Source organism: Delphinapterus leucas, chromosome 1 (assembly GCF_059928025.1).
Source record: "Delphinapterus leucas isolate spDelLeu-1000000601 "Yukka" chromosome 1, BTC_Dleu_Yukka2, whole genome shotgun sequence".
Lineage (NCBI taxonomy): Eukaryota > Metazoa > Chordata > Mammalia > Artiodactyla > Monodontidae > Delphinapterus > Delphinapterus leucas.
Window position 1 is genome coordinate 152,536,902 of NC_143129.1, and position 12,386 is coordinate 152,549,287.

General features: G+C 39.2%; 1 protein-coding gene across 1 annotated transcript in view; it reads left to right on the forward strand.

Annotated features, from left to right (window-relative positions):
* PIK3R3 (phosphoinositide-3-kinase regulatory subunit 3) overlaps positions 1-12,386 on the forward strand; it is an 86,146-nt gene that overhangs the window by 64,661 nt on the left and 9,099 nt on the right. The window contains exons 6-9 of the mRNA XM_022575597.2: positions 2,710-2,852; positions 5,390-5,566; positions 10,709-10,783; positions 11,221-11,391. Of these exons, the coding sequence (XP_022431305.1) occupies positions 2,710-2,852; positions 5,390-5,566; positions 10,709-10,783; positions 11,221-11,391 (566 nt within the window). The remainder of the gene's footprint in view (positions 1-2,709; positions 2,853-5,389; positions 5,567-10,708; positions 10,784-11,220; positions 11,392-12,386) is intronic.

Genomic DNA, 12,386 nt, shown 5'->3' on the forward strand with positions numbered 1-12,386 from the left:
GCAAGATAATGAACCAAAGCACCCCTTGTCAAGGGTGTGAAGTCAGACTCATGGTATGGACTGGAATCTTGGGGAGGGCTAACCCTCCTGTGAATGGAGGCAAGAAAAAATGGCCACTATTGCATATGGCTTTGGTTTGTGTAGAGCTGCATTTCTGCTTTCTTGTCATGACTGGAGAAAGCAGAGAAAGCTCCACGTGCTGCACACATGCCCAGTAATATGGGGGCTTTAACAGCAGAATATGAGTTCTGAGCAGCTAAGAGACTGGGTTCTGGAATTGGAATCCCTGGTTGGGGAGCTGGGAATGGGGGTGGATGGAAGCAACCAAAAAAGCCACGAGGTCAAAGCTAGAAGAGGGCTAATTCCTCCGTGTGAGAATTGACAGCAAGACCTGAGATGGGGCTGAGCGGAGAAGAGCCTTGGAGGCTTAATGCTTTGGGAGGTAGAGGAAGAGAGGGTGGGATCCAAAGGGATCCAGTGATTAGCAGTTTAGGAGATGTGCTGGGACAATGAGTGTTAAAGGGAGATTAAAGAATTGACCTCTGTTTGTGTCATAGTGTTTCTAAGTGTTATAGACCTTCCCTGTTTTTTTCTGTGAAATCTTAGATACAATCTAGATTGCTTTAATGTAATCGAATTCTTCCCAGAGAATGGGAAGAGATGGTGTATCCTGAATCAGAGTTGGCACAGGGTGAGAATAGGCTGTATGTGGGGATATTTGGCATCCGGATTACATATAATTAGGAGGCAAAGTGATAGGATTTAGCGATAGTTTGGGATTAGAGACAGGAATTCAGCAATGAGATCATTGGTGACCTTGGAAAGAGCAGCCTCTGTGGAATGGTGAGTACAGAAGCCAGAATAGGGCGAGTTGCAGTATGAATGAGAGATGAGGAAAGAGAGAGAACCCATATAAACAACTTTTTTAAGAAGCTTAACTGTGACTGGAAGAGAAATTAAGGTTAAGGAACTTTTTTTTTCCAAAGTGGTGTTACTAGAACTTGTGTGTATGCCGATGAGAAGGAACCTTAAACTGGGGGAGTGAATGCTGTAAGAGGGGCTAGTTGATGTGATGAGATGAAGTGCCTGAGAAAGGAAAAGGAGGTGAGACCCAGAGCACATGTAGGTAAAAGAGAAGAGAAGGAGAGCAGGTATAAATAAAGGTAGGGTTACAGTTTCAGTGGTAGGTATAATGGCGTTGTTTGTGGGGGAGCTGCTGCTTTGGCAGCAGCACCAAATACTTTTTCCTTTGCTGCCCTACCTACCAACACACACAACAGTGTCAGTAAAGTCAAATTTTTGGTGTTTCCTTTGAAGATACAGGGCCAGAACTTTTAATACGTAATTTCTAACCTTGCAAGGGAGCCAAGACTATAATTTGAGAGTTGTAGAATTTGAGAGTTGTAGAATTTATAGCTAGATATTTAGATATGGGCATTACAATAAGTTTACAATACTACTTGAGATATGTATGATATAACCTCAGCTGTGTGAAACATCACAAGGTTCTAGTGTCCCATATCTGCTAATCCCCTTATGTTCAAGCCCTACCGAGCAATTGCTGATCCCTAACATCCACTATTATTTCATGTATATGTCATGCCATGCCTTCTATGTGCAATGCTGAATTTTCTTCTCAGTTAAAACCTAGCTCAGATGTTGCCTCGTCCATGAAGTCTCTGTAAAGCAGTAAGTAACTTTATTGCCCCACTTTATTGCCTCTATCATGACATGAAACAAAACCTTATAAAAGTTCAGAAATCTATTTTGCCTGTATATTCTGAATCCTGGAGGGCAGGCCCCATGTTTTATGAATCTCTTTAACACCAGGTGGTACTTTCTAAACAGTGGATTCTCAGTAATCATTTGTTGAAATTAATCAGTGCTAAATAGTTGAATTATCCCATAAGCACCAAAACTTTTAAAATTGTAAACATTCAGGATTGCAATCTTTCTAGACCTTTACACATATTTCTTGATTTTCTAAAGTAAATTGAACAAAATTTAACCCTCTTTGAAGACTTTAGGAGAATCATGATTCAGAAGCTAAAGTGTACAAATATATTCAGAGCTCATTGGAATGCGGAGGACCACTTACCCTATGTGGTGAACAATGTGAACGGCTTAGCCTCCTGGGCTTCTGTTAGCCTCCTGGGCTTCTGTTTTGTGGAGTTTTTAGTTTTTCATATTATTCCCCATCTCGTTTTAGCAGCTATTCTTCCCCTTTGCATTTTCTGCTTCTAATTAGATTAATCTACTAATGAATCTGTTTAGAAAACGCCATGCTTTAGAAATGAAAGTAAGTATAAGTAGACTCTATAGGGCTCTTCTGGAAATAAGGCTTTGCATGTTGGTGCATGAACTCCTCTGCTCTGTGTCTTCACTCGTTCAGCACCTTTTGGGGGTCAGCACTACATTAGTTACAAAGGCAGAACTTTATCCTTGTCTTCAAGATGTTCAGGGTTAATCTCTCTTAGCAACTCAGAGGCCTTTCTGTGTTTCTCAGCTATATTTCAGGTAATAGTTATTTTTCTTTTATTTTAGGGTTTGAATGATGTATTTTATATACAAGTAATATGGGTAGAAGGGTTTGTTTTGGTCCCCTTAATTTGATATTATATGGAATTGTAACAAGAATTGTAAGATTTGTTTTAAGCCTAAGGTTACAAAAAATACAAAGATAATGAAGTGTCTTTTCTTTTTTTATAGGAAATACAGATGAAGAGGACTGCAATTGAAGCTTTTAATGAAACAATTAAAATATTTGAAGAGCAGTGTCATACACAAGAACAACATAGCAAAGAATATATTGAGCGATTTCGGAAAGAGGGGAATGAAAAGGAAATTGAACGGTAAATCTACCTAATACTTACAAGTGCATCAGTGACCCGAGACTTCTTTTCTTCTCCAATAATCTCTGACATGTTTGCTTTTACGCCCTCAAACTTGACAGTCCTGCCATATGGAATTACTTGCTTTTCCCACTAATGGCACCAAGCTGAACCTTGTCTCTTCTGCGTTCTTTCTCTGTCCTCCAAAATTGTTGACCCCGGCTCATCCTTTAGGACTCGGTTTAGATACAACTTACTGGAAAATTTTCCCTGATTCCCTAGACTGGTTTATGGGCTTTTTATCCCTGCCCCTGCAGCGTCTATCCTGATCCCTAGTGTAACATTTACTGAAAGTCACACTCACTAAATTTTGAGCTTGTTGAGAGTAAGGGTGGTAGCTTATTTTCCCTGATAGCTCCAGCAGGTTTTATGGTGCCTGAGAGTACATAGTGGTGCCCATGGAATATTTGTTGAACTGAAAACCAACGGCAGCAGTCTGACAATTAGTTGAAGGCAGAGCAAGACCATTGGCAGGAAGACCAGCCTGCATGTTGCAGGTGACTGATTGCGTCTTTGTGGTCATCAGGTTAAAAGACGGTGAAGGCCTGAACCAGAGCAATGGCACGAAAGGAGGGGTAGTTAATAGAAATGCTGAGGACTTGGTGCCTGACCAGATCTGGCAGGTGTGGGAGAAGCCAAAGATAATTCCTAGATTTCTGATATTAGTGACTAAGGGATGTGTAATTCACCAAAATGGGAAGTACATCAGGGGAGTTCAGGGTTGGAACCAATGAGTTTTGAAGTTCCTGTGAAAACCCAAATGGAGTTGTCTGAGAGGCTGGTTATCTGGATTTGGAACTCACAGTACAGAAAGCATTTGGGAGGCCAAGGTGTTGTAGGTGATGGTAGCTGCTAAGGATGAGATTACACAGAGAGTGAGAAGCATTAAGTATTGGATCTGGCAACTAAAAGAATACTGGGAACCTTTATCAAAGCAAATTTAGTGGAGTATTAGAAAATGAGCCAAATAACATGGGGTTGAGGAGTGAAAAAGTGGATCATAAAGAAAAATGAGTCACATGCAAGGGAAAAGCAAAATTATTTCTCATATTAGCACCAAAGTGTTAGTGAACTTCTGTGTGCCTAAGAATAGTATTAAGTGCTGTGAGGCAGTATAGCTTAATGAATAAAACTGTGGGCTTAAATGCTATATTAACCATTTACTAGCTGTGTGACCTTGAGTGAGTTACTTAACTCTCTGAGCCTGTTTCTTCCTCCATAAAACTGTGGATAAAACCTTGTTGAAATGCTATGAGGACTAAGTGATACACACACACACATTTATGGTAGAGAAAGGTAGGGGTGTGTGTGTGTGTGTGTGTGTGTATCTTGACATATGGTATCAGTAAGTGACAGTTATTACTAATAATGAAGAAATAGAAAAGAACTTGTAGTTTAGTTGCAAAGGGAGTTAAAGTATCATGATGATGTTTTAATAGTAATATAAAACTACATATTATTGAGTGACAAGTGAGTAATGTGGACAGTTGTTGCCTTAGGATTCAGAGCACAGCAAAACTTTGTGTGCTGGAAAAGCTTAGGGCCGTCATCTACTGAGTGCTTACCAAGATGTCCCAGGCACAGTTTAGTCCTTTTACATGTATTACCACAATTAATTCACACAGTAACCCAGCTTTACTTGTTCAGTCATGGCTGGATCCAGGGCCCAAACAAGTTCATCAGGATTCCCCTCATGCTGTGTCTTTTGGCTCAGTTTTTCTCTGTGTTGGCTTCATCCTCAGGCAGGCTTTCCCTACGAGGTAGCAATATTAGCTGCTGGGAGTCCTAGAATCACATGTTCACAACTTAGTCCCAGTGGAAAGAGAGAATCTCTGTTTACAATATTTCTAGTAAGAGTCCTAGATTTGACTCTCATTGGGTCAGTTTGGGTATTATTCCCATTTCTGAACAAGTCATTGTGGCCTGAGGCAGGGATAGGATGGAATGGAACACTCTTTTTTTTTCTTTTTTAATTAATTAATTAATTTATTTTTGGCTGCGTTGGGTCTTCAGTGCTGCGCATGGGCTTTCTCTAGTTTGGGTGAGCAGGGTCTACTCTTCATTGTGGTGTGCGGGCTTCTCATTGCCGTGGCTTCTCTTGTTGAGCACAGGCTCTAGGGCGCGCAGGCTTCAGTAGTTGTGGCATGCAGGATTCCGTAGTTGTGGCACATAGGCTTAGTTGCTCCAGGGCATGTGGGATCTTCCTGGACCAGGGCTCAAACCCATGTCCTCTGCATTGGCAGGCGGATTCTTAATCACTGCGCCACCAGGAATGGAACACTCTTATTGGCCAGGCTGGGTGGTATGGATGTTCACCTGTGAATCTGAGATGGGGGCAGGGAACATGAGGGTGCTGTTCCCAGAAGAGTAGGAATGGATATGTGCTAGGCAAAAACAGCAGATGTCCACCACACTTCAGGTGTTAGGACTGTGTTCATACTGTAGAAAGCTCCTGCTTGGTTCATGTTTTAGCCTTAATATGTCAAATATTTTCACAGAATTATGATGAACTATGACAAATTAAAATCACGTCTGGGTGAGATTCATGATAGCAAAATGCGTCTAGAGCAGGATTTGAAGAAACAAGCTTTGGACAACCGGGAAATAGATAAAAAAATGAACAGTATCAAACCTGACCTGATCCAGCTGCGCAAGATCCGAGATCAGCACCTTGTGTGAGTATTCTGGGACTATGTGGGAGGGATCCACCACCACCTGATTCCTACTGTGCTAGAGACCTTAGAGGTAGAAGAAGAGATTTGTCATTGAGAACTGGCCAGTGAGATTGTAAGAATTTAGGAAAGCAGTCCTGTTAGTAGTCGCGGTATCAGAGTCTACCTGAAGTCAAGCGTGTGGGGCCAGTCAGAAGGTAAGACTGTAATCCATACAAATGAGCAAAATGGTTGAGTTTTAAAGGTACAGATTCCTTAATGTGTGCCTAAAACACAAAACCCAGAATCTTCGGCTACATAGAAGAACCACAGAAACAGAAATTACCCCTCAAAGGCAAGGGCACTAATAGTGGGGGCCTACAAAGAAGTATACAGAATAGTCCGTTAAAGGGTTTTTATATTTAAGAAATAAGATTCTATATTTAAGTAATAGAAATATTACTGTTGATAGCAGGTATGAAAAATGGCACACCTGAGGAGTGATGGAAAACTGTGATTTAGCTAGATATAGGGATATTATCTAAATATAGATTGAAAGATATATTATCAGAACAAGATGTGTGGATTAAGAGTTTTAGGCCAGATGACTGCTTCATAGAAGGAGAAAATCCATGAGAAAGGAAAATATATTAGGTTTAGTTCTAGGTAATAATAGACTGTTATGTAATATGTTTATGGGTGACTTTCATGCATGTAACACACTCAGTTCAAACTCATGCATGTAACACACTCAGTTCAAACTCTTGGCAGGAGGAGACAGAGTAACCTCTGAGGGTTTCTTTGTGTCAGAAAGAGGGAGGGGATAAAATACAAGCTTAGAGGTTGGAACACTGGCTGTTGAGTTTCAGTAGAGGAAAATTTAAGGTGATTGTTTTGGGAGCAAACAATTATAACTACACTATACTGAGTAATTTTTAGTAGCACTCCTCTCTAGAGATCTTTCAGTTTGCTATTGTGGCCAAAAAAAGTCAAGGAAGTACACATAGCATACAGAAGAGCTTTGGAAGCAAGGCAGGGAGGTGCCCTTGTGTAAAAGCAGGATGTGTCTGCTCTTGGAATGCTTATATGGTTTGGGTCATATAATGAAGCTGAAGAAAGTCCCAAGAAGACTGTGCCATGGACCAAAGGAATGAATGGAAGCACGTCTTTGCCCTGGAAAGTGATGAGATATTAAGAAACCTACCATTCCTAGGTGCATGACTAAGGGTGGCAAACTAGACCTTGAAAGTTCCTTTAACAAGTTATGTAAGCTAAATATAAGAGAATTTAGCTGTATATTTAGAATTTATCATGGATGATAAGCCATGACCTGCTTGTATCCTGCTAGGATATTTAGGGAGACACAGAAAACCATTGCCTCTTTTGGAAGTGTTGCTTCCACTGTCCCATAGTCCATGCTTTGATGTTTCTAACAAAGACAATACTAGGATTGGTAGGCTTGATCTGCTCTAATGCTGAAATTGTACAGTCAGTCCTGAAAGAGACTGGTTGTATTGCTGCATGATACTGAATATGATCTCTCTTTGGTCCTGTGTTGAAGTTGGAATAGGTTGGAATTCTGCAGCACCCAACGAGAGACTGTCATTAGTTTATCAGGTCCCTTTTGCATGTGGACATTTCCCTGACTTCCCGCTGTATAGCCCATAAGGATTTTTTGAGATTTTCTGCTGAGATTCCAATGTACTGTTTCTAGAATATTCTTGAATGCCTAAATGCAGAATTTCATTTCTTAAATATAGAATAAAATAGTTCTTAAATATAAAATCCTTTATTTATTTTTACTTTATTTTTAGTTTTTGGCCATGCCATGTGGCTTGCGGGATCTTAGTTCTCCAGTCAGGCCCCACGGCAGTGAGAGCTCGAGTCCTAACCACAGGACCACCAGGGAATTCCCTAAAAGCCTTTAAAATTCCTTTTCAAAAAAAGGAGTTCATTTGCAATTCTTTTTCATCAGGAGCTAGTTTTCATGATTACCATTTACTTTTCTTGGTATTCATAAACCTGAATGCAAAATAAAGAATAATTTGCCATAACACAACTTAGTCTTCCTGACTAATAAACTATGACTTATTGCCACCCTAAAGTAGGCTCTGTGTAGTGTGTGTCAGTCCATCCACAGCTACGCCCAAAGTAACATTATTATCAGTGATTGGATCGTCATTAGCAGCTGATCATATTTTAAAAAGCTGGGATAAGTACCTGATCAGATAGATGATAAAATATCAGGCTCCAGAAAGATCTCAGGAGACTGAAACTATGATCCAAATTGAATATCATAGAACTTAATTTGAATAAATGTCATCTTACACATAGCTCCAAAAAGTCAACTTCCTGAAAGTAAAATTGGAGAGGCAAGATGGGGCAGCTGTGTGTATGAGGAATTCTGAAGGATATTATTACTGTGTCAGTAATTGTTCGGTAAAGGTACACATTGTGACCACAAAAGTTAGTTTAATCTTACATTAAAATGTATCCTAAATAAGCCATTAAAAGTCCCATTCTCTTATGCTGGGTAAACACTCCTTGAGTACAGGAAGCCATCTCTTTATCTGAGGATAATAGGTCCTGGAAAAAAAAGTCCACTTAAAGTTAATCCATTTCAAAAAAAACACCGCTAATCCATTTCGAAGGGTGTGCTGGAATTTTCCATCTGCCCTCTCAGTTTCTACTCTTCATCTTTCTCTACCCTGCTCTGTGCCTAAGAAAACGGATCTATTTGCCCTCTGGCTTCTAATTAGTTTTGGCCATTTGGAGGCACTGGCAGGAGATGAGAGGGCAGGAGGAGAGTGAAGTAAGAATATTTATTTTCTGGCTTCCTCTCTGTGTGATCACAGTGAGTTGGCTCATTCTCTACCAAAGGTGTCACTCTCCATACGATACTCTCTGGGTTCAAGTCACTGCTGTCTCCAACTGATTCTTCAGTTCTAGGAGAGGTTATGTCTTCCCACTACTGCTAGCCCCAGGGAGTTTCTCTAAAACATCTCAAGACCTTTGTAAATAGTAAACTCTCCTCAACTACCAGTTTGACTGTGCCTTCTGCTTCTAGCCAAGGCCCTAACTGATACAAATTAGGCGAAATGTCATAGTATGAAATGTCATAGTACACAGTAAACAAAATGATAGTTTGATGAGGGATTTTATGTTGAAGATAAAATTGAACATAAAGAAAATAAGTTCATCCTATGTGAACTGAATTTATGTTGTAACTTCAACTTCATATCTTTTTTAGAATAAACAAAGAAAAAAACCACACAGTTAGTGACAGAATGAGAATTGGATGTTAGGTCTTTGATGCTTTGTTCAGGTTTTTCCCCTAGAATGTACTGTTTTATATGTGGCATTACTCAATAACAGTAAGTTAAATATGAATTAACATGCTAAATTTACTTGAGCTTTTTAAAAATCATTTTTAGAAGCTAGTCAGTTCCTGGCATTGTTATTAGATGTTTAAGGAGTCAGAACTATATAGTAGTATTTGAAATGGACTTTTGGGAGATTAGAAAAGTTGCCTGTGTCAGAAGGCAGAGACCATCATAGATGGAGCGTGAACCAAAATATTCTTCTCTTTCGCCTGGATTTTCCTGGGTGTCTTAACATTCCTTGTGGCAGAAAGGGAAGCTCAGTTTACAGAGGTTGGTGGTTTACAAGAAAATGGGGACTCAAGAGAAAATGTGGTGCAGTTTGTTCATTTTAAGCCTTTTACCCAGTGTGCTTGTCTCTTTATTTAATAAAGGAAAGATCAGTTCTTCAAGGATAGAAAACTTTGGATGTTAAGAGTGCTTAGAGGAGGGTATCTGGATATTTTGCTAAGAGAAGTGATAGTGTAGGATGGGGTTTGTTACTAAATAAATTCTATCAAGATCATATGTTAGTTGTTTTCCAGTTTCACTAAGCATACAAAATGAAATCCAGGTTAACTGAAGAACATGTCTTATTGAGAAAGGCTGTGTAATCTGTCTTAAAATAACTTTAAAATTAGGTGCGATGCCAAGTTATCTAGTGTACTTGGGGTCAGAGGGAGATACAAGATGACCTTGGAGTTGACCCTGAAGACTTTGTTAAAAGTGGCCCATCTACAGATATTTACTGACTATTTATTGAATATCTACCATGTGCTGGCACTGTTTTCAGCCTTTGGAATAGCCATGAGCAGGACAGATCCCTTTCTTTAAAGCAGCTTACATTTTAGCTGGGGAGACAGACATAACCAAGTGAAAATAATGAATTTCAGGGAGTTCCCTGGTGGTCCAGTGGTTAGGACTCAGCGCTTTCACTACTGTGGCCCGGGTTCAATCCCTGGTTGGGGATTAAGATCCCACAAGCCGTGCAGCGTGGCCAAAAAAACAAAAAAAAACCCATTAAAAAAATGAATTGCAGGCAAGTACTATGAAGATGATAAAATAAAGAAAAGTGTAGAGTGACTGGTGGACTGCCTTAGTTGGGACAATTTAGGGTAGTCTTCCCTGAGATGTTTATGATGACACCTGAATGATCAGGGGCCTGGTTGGAGGATGGTGATGAATGAAAGAGTTTTTATACTCCACTGAAGTTTCAGGCTATCGTCCATCTCAGTGGAATGAGATGAAATGGTTTATTTCATTTTACGTCTAAAATGTTGGTATATTTTGAAATACTGTGATTTACCTGGTGACGAAGTAGATTTGTATTAATTACTCAGATTGCCACCCGGAATTTCTTGTGGCTTGCTAAGGTGCAAAAATAGACCTTGAAATTCTGTTTTAGAATTTAACTCAATGTAGTAGGCCAGTGAGGGATTGCATACTCTGGTTTAGTGGAGATTGCAAATGTGACACCATGCTTACCTAACTAATGATTTCAGAAACAAGTGTCCCATTGTGTTTGAGTGCAAGTATATGTGTGCTTGTGGTTATATAACCTTCTAGAAAAGGAAAGTGAAAAGTGAGAGAAGTGCCTAATTTCAAGTAGCTTTCTGTGTTTCTGCCTTTTTGCAAAAAGTTGAAGGAAAAGTAATGGAGAAACAAGTTTAGGGAAATCTCTGGCCATTCTTAGTAGGACTGGGGAAAATAAGTTCCTGGACCCTGGAAGTTTGGTTGGCTTGGACGTGTCTCCTTTGTCCAGGCAGAGTTTGCATAGACACTGACACTGGTGTCTTCCCTCTGGCAGGTGGCTCAATCACAAAGGAGTAAGACAGAAGCGCCTAAATGCCTGGCTGGGAATCAAGAATGAGGATGCTGCTGAGTAAGTTCTCTCTGTACCTTTCTGTCAGAGGGCTTTGTTTCCAGGATAAGACATGGGACTTCTTAATACATACTGAGTGCTGGTTCTCTTTGTTACTTGAGGACATTTGAATCAAGAACTTTGCACCTCTTTAAATTGAATTGCCTCAAGAATACCCTATAGGCACTTGAGTTCAAAGACCTGATGAACCATATGAAACCTGGATGCTTAAGCATTGCTCATTCAGACTTCATGTGTCAGGTTATTGGATGAAACATGTGAATTCTGTGCTTTCTGCATAATAGCAAATAATAAAGCTGTTAAAAAAAATCCAACTAATTGCAATTCCACTTTGTCATTTTGTGGTTTAAGATTTAGAAGAGAGTGTTATTCGTGAATTTGCTTTTAGATATAAGTAAACTGATCGTTAGAATAATATTTTAACATTTAATTTTTAGGACCTATTTTATCAATGAGGAAGATGAAAACCTGCCCCATTATGATGAGAAAACCTGGTTTGTTGAGGATATCAATCGAGTACAAGCAGAGGACTTGCTTTATGGGAAACCTGATGGTGCATTCTTAATTCGTGAGAGTAGCAAGAAAGGATGTTATGCTTGCTCTGTGGTGTAAGTCTTCTCTGGGGGTATAACCTTTTGAAAACTTCCTCATTGATTAATAGAAAATCAACCCCTCCTAAAGTTCAGATCAAATTAGTTGAAGTACAATAAAATGAGGAACCATGGCTTAGACCATTAATATTAGTACAAAGAAAACAGTTAGTTGCTTTAAGAGAAATACCATCTGAAATTATTTCGGGGATTTTAATTTAAATGGTAAGCAGACTAGGCCCTGCATTGTTGCTATTGGTCTTTAGGTATCTATGAAAAGTAATTTGAGATTTTCAATTGAAAAGATCACTTAATTCTTTAGTAGTCTCCTGCTTGCCTAACTTGGCCTTCATTGTCATATTAAGGAAGGCTTGATTAAACAACTGTTTTTACTTCAGAAGAAAAACTATCTAAAATTTGTACTTAAATAGTATTCTGTTGAGGTTGTGATAGAAAATGTTGGATGTGTTCTGTAAGATGATCTTATGACTTTGTTTGGAAAAGCCTATTTTCCTTTTAATGGAAAGTGAAGTTCTGGGGACAATTAATCATGCCTCAGTGAGATTTTGCCAAAGTGTTGTATATATATTCCTTAAAAAGGCAACTGTTTTCATTGACAAAGACCATACCTAGAGTGGAGGTACAGTATGATGGTCATGAGAGCAAGCTTTGGGGCCAGATATACAGCATTCAGATCCTGACTCTACCACTTACTAGATATGTGACCTAGGGTAAGTTACTTAAACTTTCTTTGCCTAGTTTCCTTATTTGTAAAATAAGGATAATAATAATATCTACTTAAGGGTTTTTAAAGTATTACTCGAGTTAATATATGTGATTTAATATACTTTGATCAGTGCTGGAACATACTAAATAAATGTTATCTACTAATATTATTATGATAATGATGCTGCTGATGGACATGCCAGAAGGCAAAGATGACAAAATGATTTTGCCCTCAAAGAGGACAAAGTGATGACGATAGACAAAAGACACTCATATTAACAGAATGC